The sequence below is a fragment of the Mustelus asterias genome, chromosome 18, assembly GCF_964213995.1.
Source record: "Mustelus asterias chromosome 18, sMusAst1.hap1.1, whole genome shotgun sequence".
Classification (NCBI taxonomy): Eukaryota; Metazoa; Chordata; class Chondrichthyes; order Carcharhiniformes; family Triakidae; genus Mustelus; species Mustelus asterias.
In genome coordinates this window covers 85,733,442-85,756,735 of record NC_135818.1, presented here as the reverse complement: position 1 = coordinate 85,756,735, position 23,294 = coordinate 85,733,442, and the positions used below count along the sequence as shown (strand labels likewise).

The window sequence follows — 23,294 nt, the reverse complement described above, 5'->3', positions numbered from 1 at the left end:
GACCAGGTGCTATTTCCATGTCAACCTTTATCAGACTCACTACTACACTCTACTACCCCCACGTGACTCTCTGCATCATAATGTAGATGCTAGTGTTTGTTCAGTCCCACATTAACATTTACAGTCCCAAACACCCCAATGGGCGGAACGGTGGCACAGCGGTTAGCACTGTTGTCAAACAGCGCCAGGGATCCGGGTTCAATCTCCGGCTTGGGTCCCTGTCTGTGTGGAGTCTGCACATTCTCCCCATGTGCAGTGGCGGATTAACTACCACCCGGACCCCTAGGCTGAGCTTTAGTAAGGCCCCCTGCCCCACCCTTCGTTGAATAGAATAAAGTGACGTTAGGTGACATTAGATAACTTATATCGTTGTACTATGTATAATGTACTACATGTATAATATCATAAAGTTATATGAATCAATTACAGCCCTTTTATTCATTTATTTTTCATTTTCTTTACATTTGTACTTTAAAAAGCTTCCGTGTTTTTTGGTTTACAAAAGTGTTGATAACAGCATGTAAATCAACAGATCGAAGCGTGTCTGATTCAATGTGCATGAGTGCCAGATGACTAAGTTTCTTATCGCTCATTGTTGAGCGCAAATAGATGTTGATCCTCTTCAGTGCCGAAAATGAACGCTCACCTGAACAGTTAGTGAAAATTTATTCACCCTGAAAAGGGTTAAACCAATTTTCTTTTGCTCTCGGGCCCCCTTCCCTTCCGGGCCCCTAGGCTTAAGCCTACTCAGCCTAATGGTTAATCCGCCACTGCCCGTGTGTCTGCGTGGGTTTCCTCCGGGTGCTCCAGTTTCCTCTCACAGTCTGAAAGATGTGCTGGTTAGGGTGCATTGGCCGTGCTAAATTCTCCCTCAGTGTACCCGAACAGGCGCCGGAGTATGGCGACTAGGGGATTTTCACAGTAACTTCATTGCAATGTTAATGCAAGCCTACTTCATAAAATCATAGAATCTCTCCAGTGCATAAAGAGGCCATTCGGCCCATCGAGTCTGCACCAACCACAATCCTACCCAGGCCCTATCCCCATAACCCCACGCATTTACCCTAGCTAATCCCCCTGACACTAAGGGACAATTTAGCATGTCCAATCAACCTAACCTGCACATCTTTTGACACTTGAAAAAAATATGTATCAGAATGGTGTGTAAAAGCATGAGGCCCCTTATCTCAGTTTGACAATCTGTTGAAACAATTTGGTGTTTATAAAACATCAGCATTATAAAACATCTGTATTGTATCCAGCAGACTTTAAAGAAAATGGGATTAGCAAAGATGCAGTGTTTTTACTTAGGAAAAACCTCTTACTATCTTCAAAATCTCATGGTGTCAACAGGTTTGGAGAAGCCATTTCACAATTCCTCATTTCATCAAATGCTCATGAGTGGTAAAGATAAAGCTCGTGTGCACCGCACTGTATGTGCTTTAAAGATTACCGTAATGTTGGTAATAAATAAAGTTAATTATCAAACATATTACTGTCTATAGTTTTTCAAATTTGTTGAGAGAGTAAGGAAGGAAGTTTGGCTTTCCATGAAGTTTGTTTTAGTATTCTCTATACATGTGGTGGTAAATTGGCTAAACCCTCAGGTTAACCTTTGGCAAACCCGTATCCTACTGTTCTCTTGGTATAACTATGTGGCATTGGTCTACATTCAAGCTGTGTTATTGTTGCCAACTTTTCTTGATATTGCTGTGCCAGTTTTTGCTTGATTTTAAATGGGTATATGTGTGGTTCAGTGCATACATATCTATCAACGTGTGTATTTGCATGTGTGTTTATTTAGGACCTATGTGGGCTGACTGTTTGACTGAGTTTTGACTTCATGCAATAGTGGAAAATGGATGATCATGCTTTGACAGCCCATTTTTAATTTAACCCGCACTTTATTTCCATTGACTTCAATGAAAGAGAAGTAAAGTAGGTTGTCAATTTGCTATTACCTCTTTTACCCTATCACACAAAGGCAACATTACCTCCCTTGAATTTTGGTTGCCCTTGCAGGAGAGCCAACATGGGCACAACAGATTGAATGGCATCCTTCTGTGCTGTAACTACTCTATGATTCTATCACTTCAGTTCTCTCACATTGCTGATATTAATTCCTGGCATTTCAGAATGTGTCCAACAATGAATTACGAACATGGGGAGTGGAAGTGTTGTGTAAAATGCTCCCGCTGAACATCTCCCTTAAATGCATCAAACTCTCAGGTGGGCACCAGGTTTATTAAAGGTTGAGAACATTTCTTGTTTATCAAAACAGTTCACTGATGGCTACTCCTAGAACATGACAGATTCAGTACAGTAATGGGGATTTGGAGCAACTGGGAGTGATTCTGGTCACAAGTGCTGCTGGTCTATCGTAAATCCCAGACATGCCACTCTGAGCCTACTGGTCTGTCTGTTCTGTAGCTGCTCAAAATCTACAACTGGTTTTAAAGAGAATGGAATGAATTAATGCACAAATGAGGACAGAAAACTTATTTTCCCTGATGCAAAACTAAAAATGAAGAGGATTCACCACTGTGACTGTTATTGGATTTCTTCTCATGACATGTCAGTGGGTAGAACTCTAGTCCTGGAATCACATGTTTCTGGGATCAAGTCCCCCTCCAGGGTTTGAGAACAAAAGTCCTGGCTGACATTCCAGTGCAGTACCCAGGGAGCACAACACTGTCAGCAGTGCCACCTTTGGTTGAGATGTTATACCCAGGCCCCATCTGCTTCCCAGGGATTCCATGGCACTAAAGTTAAAGTTTATTTATTGGTCACAAGTAAGGCTTACATTACCACTGTGAAATTCCACTAGAAAAGCAGGAGAGTTATACGTTGGGTCCTAGCCGATATTTGTTTCCAAATCAACATCACAAAATATAATGATCTGATCTTTAGCATATTGCTGTTTGTAGGAGTTTGATGTGCACATATGAGCAGCCACACTTCTCACATTACAACAGTGACGACACTTCAAAAGTATGTCACTGGCTGTAGCTACTTGGGATGCCTACTGGTCACCATTGATATAAATGCAAATCTTTCTTTCAACAAAACGCTTGTTATGCCAGTGACAATAATTCCGCTGATGTATTAATGATTTTTATATTCACAAACTTTATTATAGTGACTGATTTGGTCTTCCATTTAGATCAAAGGCATTTTTTTATTCATTCATGGGACATGGGCGTTGCTGGTTGGCCAGCATTTATTGCCCATCCCTAGTTGCCCGAGGGCAGTTAAGAGTCAACCACATTGCTGTGGCTCGCGAGTCTGTGGGCCAGACTGGGTAAGAACGGAAGATTTCCTTCCCTAAAGGACATTAATGAACTAGATGGGGGGTTTTTTCCCAACAATGGTTTCATGGTCATTAGTAGATTCTTTTATTCCAGATATTTTTTATTGAATTCAAATTCCACCATCTGTCGTGGCGGGATTCAAACCAAGAACATTAGCTGAGTTTCTGGATTAATAGTCCAGCAATAATACCACTAGGCTATCACCTCCCTGTGCAAATCATACAAGCGAGTTCCCAGGCTTAGGAGGCAAAGGCTGTAAACATCATAAACAGGGTAAAAGTCTAAAAATTCAGCTTCAGCTGAAAGTGCAAACTACACATCACGCAGGCTCAGGCTTGTACTATAGTATCAGAATAGAACCAGATCCCTTTTAACTTCAGAGCATTCTAGAGCGTCAGCAGAAAAGCAGCTGATGTGGGGGTCCCGGAGCTGGCCACCGCAGGACTTGTGTTGCTCTCTGATATCAGAGAACATTCTCTGAAGCCAGGTTGTATTATTTTCATGGCCATATAGTATAAATGGAAAACCAAATCAGTCACTATACAAAGCTTAATTATAAAGAAATCTCGTGCATGAATAGTAATTGGTATGATGGTCATTGGACTAACAAGCCTTTGTCATGACAGTAACCACAAAGAACTCTGTGAACAAGAAGTGTACTATTTATTTTGTGTTCTTTGCAGGGAGGGATGTCAATGCTGTGGAATGGAATGTCCATTTTGAATCAAATACTCCCAGATCAAGCATGACAAAAGTGGAGAGTATACACCCTCCCCCTCATTGTCAGGGTGAATTTTAGGACCTGTCCTCCCTCTGAGGGTCAGCATGACAAGGGAGCATTAAATTGGGCACCATGGTAGTAGCACTGTGCTTGTTTGCCTACAATCCTCTGACCCCACCTGCCCCTGTGGGTACTTTATACATGGAGGCATTAGATGGCACGCCCACTTGTGGACCAAATATTGGCCATCTAAAGTCCTCCTCCCACTGCCGCTGGGATCTTCTTTCTGTACTGGTGGGGGGTTAATGCCAAGTGTTCAGGCTGCCCTTTGGGCACCTTATGCATTATGAAGTACTCACAAAATGATGGCCAAATTCAATGCATCATAATTTCATCAATGCTTTTTTCTCTCAACTACAGGAAACAAACTGAAAAGCAATGATGCTACATATTTTGCTGATACTTTATCTGTAAGTAAAAAGGAAGACTTTCGGTGAAATACACCAAAGTCTATTTCCAACTGAGCTGAAATCTGGCTGGCATTTCCACTAATTTTCTATTAGACAGTCTAGTTGGACCAACAATTGAGTATTTGTTTTATTACATTCCCACAATTTCCCTTTATTTGTGTTTCTGATTTGCTTCAGCAATCAAGATGGCAGCCAGATAATCTTTTCCTACACCTCAGTTACTCCCACTAAAAATGCAGCTTGGATAGCTATTTGTTTTGGGATGGGATTTGAATGTTGTAATGTGGTCAAATATTGCATAGAACATGCTGGTTGTTGAAGTTTTAAAAAAATCTTCTTATGGGATGTGCGTGTTGCTGGCTAGCCCAGCAGTTTTATTGCCTATTCCTCATTGCCTATCCCTCGTTGCCCTTGAGAAAGTGATGGTAAGCCATCTTCTTGAAGTGCTGCAGTCCCTGAAGTGTAGGTACACCCACTGCTGTTAAGGAGGAAGTTCCTGGATTTTGACCCATTGACAATGAAGGAACAGTGATATATTTCCAAGTCAGGATGGTGAGTGGTTTGGAGGGGAACCTCCAGATGGTGATGTTCCCATGTGTCTGCTGCTCTTGTTCTTTGAGATAATCATGGTCATGGGTTTGGAAGGTGCTGCCAAAGAAACCTTGGTGAGTTCCTGCAGTGCATCTTGTAGATGGTACACATGGCTCGTTGGTAGTGGAAAGAATAAATGTTAGTGGAAGGGGTAGCTTTGTTCTGGATGGTACCAAGCTTCTTGAGTGTTATTGGAGCTGTGCTCATCCAGGCAAGTGGAGAGTACTCCATCACACTCCTGACATATCTTGTAGATGGTGGACAGGCTTTGGGGAGTCAGGAGATGAGTTACTTGCTACAGGATTCCTAACCTTTAATCTGCTCTGATAGCCACAGTATTTATATGACTAGTCCAGGTAAGTTTCTGGTCAATGGTAACCCCAAGGATGTTGATAGTGAGGGATTCAGCAATGGTAATGTCATTGAATGTCATGAGGTGTTGGTTAGATCCTCTCTTGTTGGAGATGGTCATTGCCTGGCATTTGTGTGGTGCTAACGTCACTTGTCATTTGTCAGCCCAAGCCTGAACATGGATGTCCCCAGCCTCCATGTGTAAATTCCATTTTTGGTCCCTAATTGTCCTCCTACTTTTATCCCCCATTTACAATTAAATTCCTGTCGAACACTTTGGGATTCCCCATTACATTGGCAGCCAATCTTTTCTCATAATTCCTCTTCCCTTCTCTAATGTGATTTTCACCTCCCCTCTGAACCTTCTGTATTCCCCTTGGTTCTGAATTGTGTTTTCTACCTGATACCTATCACAAGCACATTTTTTCTTCCTTATCCTAATTTCCATTTACTTTTTTTCATCCAGGGAGCTTTGGATTTGTTTGCCCTACTTTTCCCTTTTCAGGGGATATACCTTGACTATGCCAGGACCATTTGTTGTGAAGGTATGACATCAGAGGTCATAAGATCAAGCCACAAGGCACAAGACACTTTTCCAAAGACCCCCCTTTTCATTAGAAAACAACCTGCGTGCACTACCATTTGTAGCTGCAAGTCAAACACATACATGGTCTATGCACGCATGTACAGACAACTGGGCATTCTACTCTGATTCACTTTTGTCTATTCCTATTCATGCATTGCATGTAATGTGTTCAGATCTTGTAATGGTATGTGGTTGGGTTGTTATTGGCAGTTTGTCTGGTTCCTGTGCTGATGTTGCCTTACAAGTTTACATGCCTTCATCTTGTAGCCTGCTATGTCTTGCAGACATTTCCATAGTCGGTGGGAGTTCGTGTGGCTAGCTTCGGACTCTAGCTTGGTGCGGTACTGTCTTTTGGCATCTCTGATGGATCTCCTTAGATCATATCTGGCTTTCTTGTATAGATCAGGGTTGCCTGACTTGAACACCTCAGACCTGGACTTCAGCAAGCAGTGGACATCCCTGTTCATCCATGGTTTCTGGTTGGGAAACAAATGGATTTGCTTCTTTGGCATCCAGTCTTGTACACACTTACCAATGAAGTCAGTACTGCAGTGGCATATTCATTCAGGCTGGTCACTGAGTTTTTAAATATTGACTAGTCTACTGACTCTAAGCAGTCCCGTAGGAAATCATCCAATTCCTCAGACTAACATTGCACAACTTTCTTTAACGAATTCTCCTGTTTCAGTTTTTGCTTGTAAGCCGGGAGCAGGAGTACAGCCTTCTGGTCTGATTTGCCAAAGTGTGGGTGGGCGATAGAGCGGTAGGCATGTTTGATATTTGTGTAGCAGTGGTGTAGAATGTTTGGGCCTTTGATGGAACAGGAGACATGTTGCTGGTATCTTGGTAGGACGCTCTTGAGCCTGGCCTGATTGAAGTACCCAGCCACGATGAACAAGACCTCGGGATGTTTCATCTCAAGGTTGTTTGTGGTGGTGTAGATTTCATCCAGTGCAGTCTTCACGTCCATGTAAACTGGGATGTAAACTGCTGTCAGGATAACAGACGTGAACTCCTGTGGAAGGTAGTAGGGAAGGCATTTGAGCATCAGGTATTCTAGGTCTGGGGAGCAGAAACTCACCAGTGTTGCTACATCGAGGCAGCAAGAGATGTTGATTAGAAGGCAGCTCCCTTAGTCTTGCCTGAGGTCAATGTACGGTCCATTCAGTGGATAGAGAAGCCCTCTGGTTGTGGGGCACAGTCCGGTGAAGCAGGTGTGATCTGTGTCTCTGTGAAACGGAGCACGCGGCGGTCTCTCAGTTCTCTTTGAAAAGTGAGTCTGACTTTAGTTCATCTAGCTTGTTTTCCAAAGATTTGACATTTGCCAGGAGTAAGCTGGGGAGGGGGCCTTGGGACTGCATTGTTTTACTCTCACCTGCAGGCCTGCACATTTTCCACACTTCCTGGTGTGGGCTTGAGGTTGTTGGAAGGTGTCAACTGGTTCTGGTTGACAGATTTTCAACAATATGATGGAATATTTTCAGTGCCCATACCCCTTGTTATGTGCAGTGGGTTCAACAGCTTAATGCGACTTGGACACCAGCATCTGTAATGGTGGGGACCTCAGGAAGAATTTATAGTAAAGTCACTGGAGGAAAGATCTTCTTGCTAGCAAGCTTCCTTAAACTCTTGTAACTGAGTTGCTGTTGCATTGAAGTTACTTAACCAGGTGGGAACATAATAAGCTTATGCAGAGTTAATTTGATGGCAGATTCAAAATAACTTATATTTAGTTACTTTGCTCAAAATTGCACCTATAGTCTAATTTCAGAATTTCAGAGCTGGATCTCAGTTACAACGAGTTTGGAGACAAAGGAGCAGAGTTCCTGGGACAAATGCTAGGTGAGCCTTACCTCCACAGATGCTGTTTGTTCATTCATTTGGTTTTGTTCTTTTACGCAATTTAGATTATTTTCTGTAGTTAAGAGGGTCGGGGTTGAATACTTGTTTCCCCAATCAACAATGCGCTCAGCAGGCAAGGATGTTCCATTTCAGAAGGATAGGGGCGGCACGGTGGCACAGCACTGCTGCCTCACAGCGACAGGGAGCCGGGTTCAATTCCGGCCTCAGGTCACTGTCTGTGTGGAGTCTGCACGTTCTCCCCGTGTCTGCATGGGTTTCCTCTGGGTGCTCCGGTTTCCTCCCACAGTCCAAAGATGTGCAGGTTAGGTTGATTGGGCATGATAAATTAACTCTAGTGTCAGGGGGTTAGTAGGGTAAATATGAGGGGTTATGGGAATAGGGCCTGGGTGGGATTGTGGTTGGTGCAGATTCGATGGGTCAAATGGCCTCCTTCTGCACTGTAGGGATTCTATTCTATTCTAAAGCTAGAGCTAATCTTTACACACATATATTTATTTACAGAATTACATTTCATAAGCATATACCTCCTAACTTAACAACTACAATTTTAGTATGGGTCTATGGGGGCTTAAATGATTCGTCAGTGAATGTCCATTATCTGAATTTACAACCGCACATCTTTTATTTCCCCACTCCTCTCCATGCTTGGCACTAGAGACGCCGGCATTTCCACATCAGCACTAGAGACACCAGCAATTACTGTTTAATATCTTATTCAATAGATCGTTCTTTGAGTATGAAGTCAGACAGTGAGGAGGCTGTCTGGGTAGGAAAAGCATTGCAGCCGAGCAAAATCCTGTCCTCACCAGAGTTTAGGCAATGAAAGAGGATCTCATTGAAGCACATTGCATTTTTACTGGGCTTGGTAGGGTGGATGCTGCTTTCCATGGCTACAAAGTCAAAAATTAGGAGCCAGTCTCAGGATAGGGGGTTTGCCATTTAGGAGAGAGATAAGGATAGATTTCTGTACTTGGAGGGTTGCGAGTTCTCTACCCCAAAGGGCTGTGGACACTCAGTCACTCAGTTATTCAAGACTGAAACAGATAGATTTTTGCACACTACAAAAACCAAGATCTATGGGGATCAGGCAGATAAGTGGAGTTGACGTAGAAGTTCAGTCACGATCTTATTGAATGACAAGACAGGCTCGAGGGATTGTGTGATTGACTCCTGCTCTTATTTCTTATATTCTTACTCACACGTGCGTTTCCTTATAGGAGTCTGATCACTGATTGTGACAGTGGTGCTCAGACCAGTTGTAAAATTCTGACCTATATCACCTTCTTCAGTTCTCTGTCCGAAGACAAGTCCAACCCCTAGCATCACAACTTCCAAAAGGAGGAAGATCCTTTATTCAACCCCTCCGGGACAGGAATCTAACCTGTGCTGTTGCTACCAATCTGATCCACATTGGCTGACCAGCCATCTAACACCCCAAGGCAGTCCAAGTTGTTGTGGCAACTTGAATTTTTACATTCACGTCGCAGTCCAGAACTATGGTTAATGATAAAAGCAAAATACTGCGGATGCTGGAATCTGAAACAAAAACAGAAAAATGGAAAAGCTCAGCAGATCTGGCAGCATTTATAGCGAGATAAAATAGTTACCATTTCGAGTCTGTATGAGCTCTGAGTTGTTTTAAAGCATTTTTCCATTTTTGTTTGCTATGCTTAATGATGATAGAAGCTCTAATTTCTTTCCATCTCATGGCTGACTCGGAATCTCTCCCATTCTTAGCACCAGCCACAGGCTGATACTCAAACTGTTTGGCCAAATTATGAACGCATCTTCCGTGGCCTTCAAGTCCTAGAGTGGGACTTGAACACAGTAAGAAGTTTAACAACACCAGGTTAAAGTCCAACAGCTTTATTTGGTAGCAAAAGCCACTAGCTTTCAGAGCCTTAAGCCCCTTCTTCAGGTGAGTCAGGGGCTTAAGAAGGGGATTAAGGCTCCAAAAGCTTGTGGCTTTTGCTACCAAATAAACCTATTGGACTTTAACCTGGTGTTGTTAAACTTCTTATTGTGTTTACCCCAGTCCAACGCCGGCATCTCCACATCATGTGGGACTTGAACCCAGAGCTTCTGGTTCAGAGGCAGGAAAGCTACCCACTGCGCCACAAGACCTCTCCCCAGATCATCTCACCAAGTGCAGAGATCAAGAACTGAGCTAATGGGTTCTAATGGGTTCAGTACCAACACTTCATTGAACCATAAGAGAGACCCAGCGTGCATGCTTACTATCTGCATTTACTGCTTTTCCCTCCCTGAGAAGACGCTCACCATAGTAATTACAACGTACAACATTCCCACAGAACAATGGCAAAATATCCATTCACAAATAGTCGCACTCAAGCAAATGGATTTAATTTTGCTAATTTTCTCTTTTGTTTGAGGGGACATATGTGGACTATAATTTCAATGATGCCATAGTTCAGTTTTTACAGTTTATTTATTGATTAGTGTCACAAGTTAGCTTACATTAACATTGCAATGGAGTTACTGTGAAAGTCCCCTTGTTGCCACATTCCAGAGACTGTTCGGGTACACTGAGGGAGACTTTAGCATGGCCAATGCACCTAACCAGCACGTCTTTCGGACTGTGGGAGGAAACCTGAGCACCTGGAGGAAACCCACGGAGAACGTGCATACAGTGACCCAAACCAGGAATTGAACCCGGGTCTCTGGCGCTGTGAGGTATCAGTGCTAACCACTGTGCCACCGTTTTGCCACACTGTAGATTTAAGAACCACCGCAGTCACCTTCCTCCCACCATGTCCACCTCCCACACCCCGTACAACACTTTCTCATCAGATTCAAGACGATAAAAACAATACCATTGTTGTCTCGGCAAACGTTTGCTGTGTTGGAATGGGCATTTTGATCATCATAACACGAAGGAACAGTACTGATTGCTGCAGGTCTGGTGCTGGATGTGGTGCTAGGAGCAATATGAGATTATGGGTGGAATTTCCCATGCAATCTGCCAGTTTCCCGTTGAATGTACCCCTTGCCCCTGGGAAAACCCACAGTGGGGGTGTGTTGTTGGTGGAACCAAAGGATCCTGTTGGCATGAACAGCCGTAAAACGTCTACCCATAGCCTTTTAAAATTCATTCACAGGACAGGGTGTTGCTGGCAAGGCCAGCTTTTACTGCCCATCACAGGTTGCTCGAGAGGGTGGTAACGAGCAGTTCATGTTTTGTAGGAACATGCCCGCTGCTGTTAGGGAGGATTTTGATCCAGCAACAAAGAAATAACAGTAATGTAGTTCCATGCCAGGATGGTGTGTGAGTTGGAGGGGAACTGCAGGTGATGATATTCCCATACATCTGCTGCCCTTGTCCTTCTAAGTGCTGGAGGCCACATGTTTGTCGAAGGAACCTTGGTGAGTTGCTGCAGTGAATCTTGTTGATGGTACACACAGTTGCCACCATGCATTGGTGCTGGAGGGAGTGAATGTTTAAGGTGGTGGTGGATAGGGTGCTGATCAAGCAGGCTTTTTTGTCCTGGATGGTACTGAGTTCCTTGAGTGCTATTGGAGCTGCACTCATCTAGGCAAGGACAGTATTTTGTCACAGTCCTGACATGTGCCTTGTAGATGGTGGACAAGCTTTGGGAAATCAGGTGAGTTACTGTGTGCAGGATTGCAAGACTTTGATGTGTAGTTGTAGCCACTGGATTTATATGGCTAGTCCAGTTCAGTTTCTGGTGAATGGTAACTCTCACAGGATGTTGATAATGGGGGATTCAGCAAAGGTAATGCCATTGAATGTCGAGGGGAGATGATTAGATTCTCTCTTATTGGAGACATAAAGGTGACCTGCCACTTATCAACCCAAACCTGAATCTTACTGCATATCTACAGGCTGCTTCAGTGTTTGAGGAATCACAGTTGGTGCTGAACATTGTGCAATCCAAACCACGACCATCTTCCTTTGTATCAGGTATGACCCCATCCAGTGGAGAGTTTTCCACTTTGATTCCCATTGACTCCAATTTTGCTAGGGCTCTTTGATGTCACACTCAGTCAAATACTGCCTGGATGTCAAGGGCAGCCATTATCACCTCACCTCTTGAGTTCAGCAATTTTGTCCTTGTTTTGACCAAGGCTGTAATGAGGTCAGGAGTTGAGCTGCCCTAGTGGAACCCAAACTGAGCATCAGTGAGCACATTATTGCTGAGTAGCTAAGACTGCTGAAGATCGTAAGATTAAATGGAATTGTTGTGCATTATTAAAATATATTAAATGTGCTGCTTCATGTAGAGTACAGGTACCAGCAATGACACAATGCCACTTTTTTATATCACAATGGATTTCATACTGATATTGGAATTCATCAATCTGGTTTGGTCTAACTAGTACTTTTAATCATAGTCGTTAACAGTGGTTACAATTTAAATAGAGTGTTCGAAGTGCTTAAATATCATTTCTCTTTCTTTGCTTGAAGCAACCAATGAAAGTTTGGAAATACTGAATCTACGATGGAACCAGATCCAAACAGAGGGCGCAGTGGCTTTGAGTGCAGGGTTACGGGTGAGAACACACACTTGATGCCAATGTTTACTTTTCTCCCCTCTTTCCTCTTCTGAAGGCAGTGTACCTCGTGTTGAGTACAGTTCCACTGCCTCAGGCAGGCCTGCAATACGTCAGCCTATAGTGGCTATACCTGTGTCCAGATATCAAGGGAGTAATAGGAATCTAATAATATACTGTGCAAGAAACTCCTGGGATTGGTAGAAACAATTGTTTCACACCTCAGCTGATATTGACCTAAATGAAAAGTAAAATCGCGTGGGTGGGAAAACCAGCGTGGCATCTCTTCAGGTGTGAATGTGCTGCCTGAAGGAAGAGTGGAAACAGATTCAGTAATAACTTTCAAAAGGGAATTTATATACTTGGAAATATTTGCAGGGGGTAGTGGAACTAAATGAATAACTCTTTTGAAGAGTTGGCACATACATGATCCTTCTGTGCTGTTAGATTGTACGATTCTATACATGAGGGTGAAAAGAAAACTAAAGGGTGTATTTCAGTAGAATGATTCATTGTGTTGGATGGGAGAAAGTAAAAGTTAAAGTTTATTTATTTGTCACAAGTAAGGCTTACATTAACACTGCAATGAAGTTACTGTGAAATTCCCCTAGTCGCCACACTCCGGCACCTTTTCAGGTCAATGCACGAAACCAGCACATCTTTCAGAATGTGGGAGGAAACCAGAGCACCCAGAGGAAACCCATGCAGACACAGGGAGAACATGCAGATTCCACACAGACAGTGACCGAAGCCAGGGATTGAACCCAGGTCTCCGGTGCTGTGAGGCAGCAATGCTAACCACTGTGCTACCGTGCCACCCATAGGTCCTAGAATGTTGTTTTGCCTTCTCTCATTGAACAGAAAGGAAAAATACAGAGTCTTCCATCCCCGCCTATACTTCTCAACTTCATAGATAATTAATCATGGCCCAAAGACTGAGGGAAAAACAAATCTGCTGCTGGTGATAGCTGACGGTGGTCTTTAGTTGTATTTATAGCCTCACTGGAGTAATGTTGTTGATGTTACAGGTTGACTAAATATAGTCTGTCATTTTCATTCAGTCACAGCTTGTCTTCTTTTTTTAGATGAACATCACCCTGAAGGTCCTCGATGTTTCTTATAATGGGTTTGGAAATGAAGGAGCGCTCGCCATGGGAGAGACTCTGAAATTCAATAACACCCTGCTCACACTCAAACTTGACACCAACCACATCAACAACGAGGGGGTCAACATGTTGTGTAAAGGGCTGGACATCAATGATAATGTTAAGATCTTGTGTGTACGTTTTGTTTTGAGTAAGGTGGCTGCAAGTTAGTAAGGTCAAATACAATGTAACAACAACTTGCATTTATATAGAACCTTTAACATGGCAAAGTGACCCATGGTGCTTCACACGGGGTATTATCAGATTTGACACCAGACACATCAGGTGACCAAAGCCTGATTAAAGATCGTTTTTAAGGAGTGTCTTAAAGGAAAATAGAGAGATGGTGGGGCAGAGAGGATTGGGGAGAGAATTTTTGTGTTTAGGACCTTGGTCACCAGTGGAGGGGAGAAGGCTGGCGGAAGGAAACAGAATTTGTGAACATCTCATGCTCGAAGAGAAATGTAGGCAGAGGGCTGGGTGGCTCAGGAAGTTTCTGAATTCAAATCTTGCTTGGGCTGATGCAATGAAAGCCTCGCTCACTGGTTCTAGGATCTGCCATGAATTGAGTTTGGAGTACTCACACTCTAGCTACTGGTGATGGGTTCATCACAGATAATTAAGCACTAAGTTATCAATCTCACACCGGCAGGATGTTATCCTGATGAAGCCATGTGCACATCCTGCCTGCTTCTGTCTGGGAAGAGAAAATGTTACGAATCCTCTCTTTGCCACCAAAGTGTCAATGAGGTTTCTCATACAAACAGTGCATGATGAACTATGACATATTGGAAATGTTGCCTGCTGTAATCTGGAAGGAGCCTACAGGGAAGAGGATCATGGCTATTGTCAACTTTACAGCCACTGGCAATGCTGTACTCACTCTGCTCTGAGGCTGCATGTCTGCCTACAAAAGCTAGTCGACTTCACTGAGCTCCTTCTAGGAGGAACACACTGCTCTTGGCTGAGGGTGAGGTTGGGGAATTGCTCTATTAGGATCCTGAATGAATATGGCCTACCACTGAGAGTCCATCTCCCCCTTCTCTTTCTTCCCTCAGTTTCTCCTCCTCTGCTCATTCGCCTTGTCATGCTGCAGGCCAAGGCCAAAGAGAAACTACAGCATTCATGACTGGAACAGCTGATCCAAGCAAAACTCTTGAAGTGAAAGCCTAGACCACACATGCCACACTATTCCTTGTAAACTACCAACTTTAAGTAACTGTATAAATCTCCATGGATTTCTAAATCAGAAATAGCTCGTAAAAATTTACCAGCAACTCACCTGAATGTTACTAATGTTAAATAGTGCTGGTGGGAATTTCTTGCTGCTGCTGAACCCAGGTTCAGATTTACGAGGTTAAGAGAAGATGTTAGTTGGACAATCGAACATTGCTGGAGAAAATGCAAAAAACATTTTTTAAATGACATTAGAGCTGAGAGGGCATGAAATAACAAACTGTCTCACATCCTTTAAAAAGTACCTGGATGAGCACTTGGCAAGTCTTAACATTCAAGGCTATGGGCCAAGTGCTGGTAAATGGGATTAGGTGGGAGATCAGATGTTTCTCACGTGTCAGTGCAGACTCGATGGGCTGAAGGGCCTCTTCTGCCCTGTATATTTCAATGAACTGAACAAACTAGAGCTCTTGCCTCTGAAAAAGATAACAGAGATGATTTGATTGTTTCTTGAATTACTTGATCGAGCAGATACAGAGATGTTTAGACCGGTGGGGAGTCCAAAACTAGGGGCCATAAATATAAGATAGTCACTGGTAAATTAAGGTTAAAACTCCCTAAAGAACATTATTTACTATCTATGACATACACTTTGTTTGTTTTCATGTTAATATAAAGGTGCACTAGACTGAGCAGTCAGTAGTCATTTAACCACCATTTGATTAATCTTATTTTTCTATTTCAGCTGTCCAATAATCCTATAACAGTGGATGGTGCATTGCGTCTTTTAGAGGTTGTGCGGAAGAATGAAAAATCAAATTTGGAAAAGATCAGCCTCGAAGTAAGTCTTATCCTTTGTTTACATGATTTGGGACAGTATTAATTGTATAATAGCTGGAGTGCCCAAACTAGTATGATATACGGTTCACATACTGAGGTGATAGGCTTTTTCATATTACTGTCCATCAGTTTGGATTGCCTGCTCACAACAAATACAGGAAAACCAGGCAGCGGAGGAGTGCATGCCATAAGGGAGTCTGATCGATGTTCAGTGGAAGTTAGAAGGAAATAAATAGTTAGAATATAGAATATGGATGTAGGCTGCAGGAAACAAAAAGGAGGGCAACTGGCATTGGTGCAGTGTATGATAGAAATGAGGAACAATCAAAGAATCAAAAATAAAATTTAAAGTTTATTTATTAGTGTCACAAGTAGGCTTACATCAACACGGCAATGAAGTTACTGTGAAATTCCCCTAGTCGCCACACTCTGGTGCCTGGGTACACTGAGGGAGAAAGTAGCATGGCCAATGCAATCAATTAGATCATTGAGTGCAGACTGAGTGGGATTGAGCATCAATCCCAGGATTGAGGAAATAAATAGTCTACATCTGGTACTGGTGCAGCTACATCTGGAGTTTTGAGTACAATTCTGCTCACAACCAAAGAAATCCAGACATCTCAGACAATGCAGAAAAGGACAACCCAACAAAAAATAAATCAATGCTGGAAATGCTCATGGAGGTTAGGCAATGTCTGTGGAAGAGCGGATATTACCTTCCCAATCAATGACCTTTCATCATACCTAGCTTAAGTCATCAGAGGTATGAAGAGACTCAACATAATCGAGGAGTAAAAACCATCGCACATGTCTTTTAGAATTGTTTGCAGCCAGTGAACTACAGAAACATTCATTGTTTGCAGAATGTATTGGTGAATGAAACCTTCATGGAGTTACTGAGGAACATCACTCAAGACCATCCACATTTTCAGATTGAAACTAAAGGAATTGGAGGATCCAATGTTGGGAGCCTAACACGTCGACCTGATCCAATGAAAGTAATACAGGTAAGAAGAGCCTAGCAATGTAGATCCTTATTAAAGTACATCCAATGAAGGGAGTCCTATTCAGCTAAACAAAAACTTGCATATATCTGAATACTCCAACTTTCACATCCTCAGGATGTGCCAAAATGCTTCACATTCAGTAATGTTACTTTTGAAGTGTGCTCACTGTTGATCTTTGTAGACAAAGATGGCAGACAATTTGTACCCAATACACTGCACTGAGCAATTAATCTGTTCGGTGGTGTTGGTTGAGGAATTCTCTGTATTTTTTTAAACAACTTGTCATTGGATCTTTGGCATCCACTGGGATAGGCAGATAGAGCATTAATTTATTGTCTCACCTGAAGACGCCACCTCCAACCATACTGCATTCCCCCTGTACTGTCTGGAGTGTCAGCGTAGATGCGCTCAAGTAGGGGACTGGGGATTGAATTGACAATTTTCTAATTCATGAGAAAGTCATACCAATGAGCAAATAGGCAGGGAATTCCAGAGCTAAGGCCTAAGCAACTGAAAGTACTGTCACCAACACTGGATCAACTAAAACCAGGATGCGCGAGAGGGTGGAATTAGAAGGGGTTAATTATGAGGTGGAATGCTTCCTATTTGGCTAAAAGCGGAAAATTTGGACACCAATCCCTTCAGTTGTAAATCTAAATCAGTAATGCACCAATTCTTCCTTCACCCCATTCTCACCAAACAACCGAACTTTCCTCTGGCCCCAGTATTAACTGACATTGTAAGTAGTTCCCTCTCCTCTGGTTTCATCACATTTCACAAACATTTGCACCCGTAACATGATAGGATGTCCCAAAGTGTGTCACTAGAGCATCAACAACTAAATATTTGAATCTTTAGAATGGTGGGGATCTGACTGTGGCTGCACATCTCTGCTGACTCTGACAAGCCCACTGCCATTTTACGTTCTAATGAACATCAACTGGCAGTGCGCGGGACTTTCGTCCTCACTTGGATGGAAGTCCCACCTTGGAGGACTGCCGGCAGTAAAGGGATGGAAATTTTGTTTGGTTCTAAGAGTGCTATCTGCAATTATCTCAGTGAATCTAACATTGAATAACTGCACCTGACTGAGCTGCGATTGGGTCAGAGTAAGGGAGCTTTACTGTGCAACCAATTGTGCTATATCTAACTTGGCAGTGCTTGATGCTGATAGTGGAAACTATTATTTTCATTACCCAACATTATCATCTCTCACCTTGACAGAACAGCCAGTGTACAACTAGTCATTTGGTAGTATGAGCTTGGGTATTGCTGAAAATAGAAATGGAGACAATGCCTCCTTCAATCAGAGTCCACTTGCCAACGAATCAACACTGTTTTCTCATACAGTATAAAGTTGTTTTCCTTCACATTGGTGTCCATATATTTGCCCTTGTGATAATACAGTGCATTCAAGAAATGTATTTATATCATGTTTCTTGTAAGGAGTATGTTTAAAATTCAGCTCTGTTTTACACGGTGCCAATTTGTCTGGGCATCAGGCAGTTCTCATGCTGAGAATGCAGGCTGATGAGTGATTTTAGCTCGGGAAATGTTTGTGTTCATCAGAGTTCATGCATTTTTGTTTATTTGTGTTTTCCCCTGGGTTTTCAGAGTAGAGTTGTGATTAGGTTGATTGACAGAATCATGTGCCTACAGGGAAAAGCAGGCAGTTACCACAGGGTTCTGAAGAAAGCAAGAGGTGGCTCTCTTTCTCTTTCTCTGGAAGCTGCTGTTTGGGACATGCTAGGAGAAATAGATTTCTCTCTCTCTCTCTCCAGAGGTGTTCTGGAGGTTTGAGGACTGGCAGCCCAAGTACAAGCATGTAAGCCTGTGTGTTGCTAACTGATTTTGAAGATGTGTTTAAGTATATGAGAGGAATACTGGTTGAATTGGAACTAAGAGAGATAGATTAGCAGTTAAAAACTGTATCTTGTCATGTTCAAATATTGTTCAATTGGTAAATGTTAAGCTAATTCTTTTTCTTATAGTTAAGCTGTATAGTTAAATAACGTTTTGTTTGATAAAAGCTTCCTAGTGTGTCAGTTGAATCACACCTGGAGTCAAAATAGAAGAAATATTGGGGTCTAGTCGGGCTTCATGATATAGTTTGGGGTTGGTGATCCATACCATAACATCCTGATCAGTGCAAGAGAAAAAGCTTTGATAAAATGTATTTTTTCAGCAAAGCCGGTGTGTTAAATCCTTGAAGAAAGAAGGAAAGAGAAAGAAATAGCTACTAAATATTCTAACATTGTCCTTGACGGCTATACAATTGTTTGCAAACAGAATTACCTCGACAAGCGCAAACTCCGACTCTCCGATTTCTTCCGAAACATGGACAAAGTTGGAAATATGAGTGTGTCTGTCTCTGACTTCAAGAAAGCATTACAGGTTTGGGGAGATTCTCACATAAACGAACTGCTGAAAATGTGCACAAATGATTTGAACTTCTGAAAATGTACACATCCTACTAACAAAAACAAAATACATTCAGAATTACGATTTGGAAAGCCAGCACCATGGAATCCTAGGTGTGATCATTTTAATTTTGATTTATATACTGTGGTGCTGTCAAATAAATTATGAATACAACTAAAAGCAGCAACTTTAACATTAGAGCCATGCAATTGAGTGGTGATGTCAGGAAGCACTTCTTCAGCATAAGATGTAAAGGGAATCTGGAACTTTCTCCCTTCTATAGGTTATGGGAAGAAAGCAGGATTAGGCTATTGAGTTGGATGATCAGCCATGATCGTGATGAATGGTGGATGAATGGCCTCCTCCTGCTCCTATCTTCTATGAGAAGACTGGGTGGATCAATTGAAAAATTCAAACTATGATTCAAAGATTTTTTGTCAGACAAGAGTAGTGAAGGTTTTTTTTATTCATTCATGGGATGTGGTCATTGCTGGCTGGCCAAGCATTGCCCATCCCTAACTTCCTTTGAGAAAGTGGTAGTGAGCTGCCTTATTAAACTTCTCCAGTCCAAGTGGTGTATGTACATCCAAAACAGAGCCAAAATGGGTAAATGGAGTTAACGATATAGATCAGCCATGGCTAAATGAATTGCGGGGCAGATCCAAGTGGCTAAATGGTTTACTCCTCTTTTTAATATATATTCATTCATATGATGAAGTCAATGCTGGCATTTATTGTTCCATTCCTAATTGCCCTTGAGAAGCTGGTTGAACCTGTCTCCATGAACCACCTAGTTCATGTGGTGATGGTGTGTCACCAAGTCAGGTTGGTATGTGTGATTTGGAGGGAAAATTGCAAGTGGTGGTGTTCCCATGCACCTGTTGTCCTTGTATTTCTAGGTGGTAGATGGTATGGTTTTGGCATGAGCTGTTGAGAAGTTTTGGCGATTTGCTGCTGTGTACCTGTGCAGCTATGTTGCAACTATGATGGAGGGAATGAATATTTAAGCTGGATGGGATGTCGATCGAGTGAGCTGCTTTGTCCTGGATGGCATTGAGCTTCTTGAGTGTTGTTGGATCTTCCCCATCTAGGCATTCCAAAGCAACAGGACATCAGATTAAATTTGTTTTGGATTTTTTCCCCTGCCTACTCCATTGTAAACCTCAGTACTACTGCCACCCCAAGCAATGCCTCATTATAATCCCTATCCAATCTGTGTCCCAGAAATGAGTAGGTAAGTTTTGAGGGTGTTAAGTAGACACCAAGGACTACAGTAAATTTGTCCTTCAGCCTCAACTGTGTAATCACACAGAGCTACCAGCACATTTTGCATGGGAGGGATGGAAGGAACTTGGTGTGAGTTAGGATAAGGCTACAGAGTTTTGGAAGAGCTCAAATTTAAGCAGAGCATAAGGTGGGAGGCCAGCAAAGAAAAGCATTGGAAGAGTCATGTTTATGGGCAACAAAATTAGGGATAAAGATTCCTGCAAAATATCAACTGCATCAAGGGTAGAGAACACAACTATTTGCTCACAAGGAGGGTAAATGTCAACGTGGGCTAATTGCACTAAAAACCCCATTTCTGTGTAACCTCTTCTATAGAAATATATCAATAATGACAATGTATTTTTCAGTGTCTCCCATTCCTCTGTTATCAATCTTATTCCATCAGCAATTCAACATCCCACTGGATCTCATTCAGGTTCAGGAACTACTCAGCAAACTTGACAGGGACAACACTGGAGCAATTGACTACAGGTAAGGAATTTCAGGATGAATAAGGTATGATTGTGATTATGATACTGGACTATTAGTCATCACATTGGAGTACGTCTAGATTGGATGAAGATATTCCTAAAGGATATCAGTGAACCTGCTGGCTTTTTCTAACAATCCCACAGTTTCAGGATCACCATTACTGAGACTATCTTTTTATTCTATATTTACTCAATTAACTAAATTTAAATTCCCCATTTAGACAGAGTTTTGATCTACAAGGGCATTAAAGGTTTTGGGGGCTCTGGTGGGGGCAGGCAGGAATGTGAAGTTAAGGCCCCAGTTAGATCAGCCATAATCCTAGCAAGTTCAATGGGCCAAATGGCCTATCCTTGGTCCTATTTCTTATGATCTGTTAGTGGGATTTGAACTCATGTCACTAGATAATCAGTGCAAGCCTCTGAAACGGACTAACAAACCACTTAACTATATTTGAGAAGATGGCCTACCTTCTTAAAGGCAATTAGGGATGGGCAATAAATACTGGCCTTGTTGGTATTGCGTGGATCCCTTTAATAAATTTTTGAGGGATTGCGTTTAGAACAGACTTCCTTTCCAACAGTAGAGAACATACTGGAGGTCAGCGACACACTCCTTGAATGAGAGATTAAATAACTAGTTACATATGTCAATTCCCACTGCACGATAACACATTCTTTATTATTTTTAAAGGAAAAGATCAACAATAGTTTAATTTTTTTCACTCCTTTTGAGTTTTATTTCGATGTTCACAGTAGAGCCAGAGAGGTTGCTCAGCTGTAAAAACTGATAACTGTTCAACCAACTTGTCTCTCTCTCTCAGAGGGGGATGGATCTGCTCTTTAAAAAAAATCATTCTGGGACCATGGGCATTGCCAGCCAGACCAGCATTTATTGCTCATCCCTAGTTGCCTTTCAGATGGGGTTGGGTCTTCCCCCTGAACTGCTGCCATCAATGTGGTGAAGGTACACAGTGCTATTAGTTAGGGAGTTCCAGGGTTTTGACACGACAACAATGAAGGAACAGTAACGTAAATCCAAATTGAGATGGTGGGCGGGATTTTCTGGCTGCACTCGCCCCAAGACCAGAAAATCCACCCAAGTTCAGCAGAACTTTGCATGGTCCGTGTCCAGCTCGCTACAATTCCCATGGTGAGCGGGATGGGAAAATTCCACCCGGTGTGTGACTTGGAGGGAAACTTGTTTTAGTCAGACCAGGTACATTTTTGGAGATGTAAAGAAGGAAATGTGACAATTTCAACTGCATTGGAATGCAGAGGCATTGAATGAAGGCCAGCCAACAAGGAAAATAAAAGGGAAATTATCCTTTAATGAGGTGCTCCCAGCAAATGTAATAATTCTTGTTCACCAGTTAAGCGAAAAACAACAACATGTTTATTATGGGGTAAAGGCTATACAGATGTTTGCAGCCTTGTAGCTGCAGCCAGCTCCCGAGATGTTTCTGGAACAGAAACCTCTGCTTGCTAGGGTGAATTCCCAACTTAGTCTCTGATTGGTTTCCTGGGTTAGGTTAGCTTTAAAAGGGACAATTATCGCAGCAGATGATTGCATTGTCCTGTTAGAACTTGTATTTACACAATGCCTTTTGCAATCTCAGGAACTCCCTCTATGTCAATGAGGCACTTTTGTATCACAATCTTTGTTATAAAATAGAAAACATCGAAAAAAATTGTATTTGGCAAGATCTCAAAAACAGCAATCCAATAAATTAACATATGTTAGTGATGTGGATTGTGGGATAAATATTGGTCAGGATGTTGGGTGGACTTGTCTTTTCTTCTTCAAATTACACAAAATACATCCAGCTGAAAGGACAGACAAGGATTCCGTTTAACATCTCACCAAAAAGAAAACAACCCCAAAAAGAAAATCAACTGAGATGATATGCTGAAGGTGTGGACAGAGGGTTTGATGTATGACATTCTAATTCACAGGAGCCATTGCTACTACTGAGCCAAGGCTGACATAAAGCAGAATATCCTTGATTCAGTCCATGCTGGGGAAGGTCTTGGAGGAAATTAAATGTAGCATCACTGTGCTAGTGAGAGGAAAAGTCTCCCAGGTTCCCTGGTTTTGGATTAGGTTTAGCTGTGATGAAATGAAATATTTTTTTAATGGAAGGATGAACAACTGGGTTAAATTGCCTCCTTCTTACCTTGCGACAGCCATGGTGAAGTAGCCTTCTGACACAAACCATCTGGGGCCAACCGTAAAGAATGGTCATTTGAAAGGGGTAGAAACAATGGCCAGGATTTTACAGGCCCTCCTGTCCAGCTAGATATTACTGTCTCACTGAAGTAAAAGGCAATTTAAATGGCCTGTGGCATCCCACATTCCAGTTCTTAGTTTGTAGCTCTATAGGTTGCAACACTTCATATTTGTTTCTGCAGAGAAATGCTTGTCGCAATGGAGCTATATACCAGTTTGCTTTCAGGGGAGGAGGGAAGGCATACACATTGGGAAAAACAGAATTTAAGAAATGTGTACCAGAAAAATGAGGGAT

General features: G+C 42.3%; 1 protein-coding gene across 1 annotated transcript in view; it reads left to right on the top strand.

Annotated features, from left to right (window-relative positions):
* Nucleotides 1-23,294, top strand: part of lrrc74a (leucine rich repeat containing 74A) — a 31,877-nt gene that overhangs the window by 5,691 nt on the left and 2,892 nt on the right. The window contains exons 3-11 of the mRNA XM_078233139.1: nucleotides 3,702-3,798; nucleotides 4,453-4,502; nucleotides 7,791-7,872; nucleotides 12,341-12,426; nucleotides 13,512-13,706; nucleotides 15,493-15,588; nucleotides 16,451-16,594; nucleotides 18,884-18,988; nucleotides 20,688-20,773. Coding sequence (XP_078089265.1) covers nucleotides 3,702-3,798; nucleotides 4,453-4,502; nucleotides 7,791-7,872; nucleotides 12,341-12,426; nucleotides 13,512-13,706; nucleotides 15,493-15,588; nucleotides 16,451-16,594; nucleotides 18,884-18,988; nucleotides 20,688-20,773 — 941 coding nt within the window. The remainder of the gene's footprint in view (nucleotides 1-3,701; nucleotides 3,799-4,452; nucleotides 4,503-7,790; nucleotides 7,873-12,340; nucleotides 12,427-13,511; nucleotides 13,707-15,492; nucleotides 15,589-16,450; nucleotides 16,595-18,883; nucleotides 18,989-20,687; nucleotides 20,774-23,294) is intronic.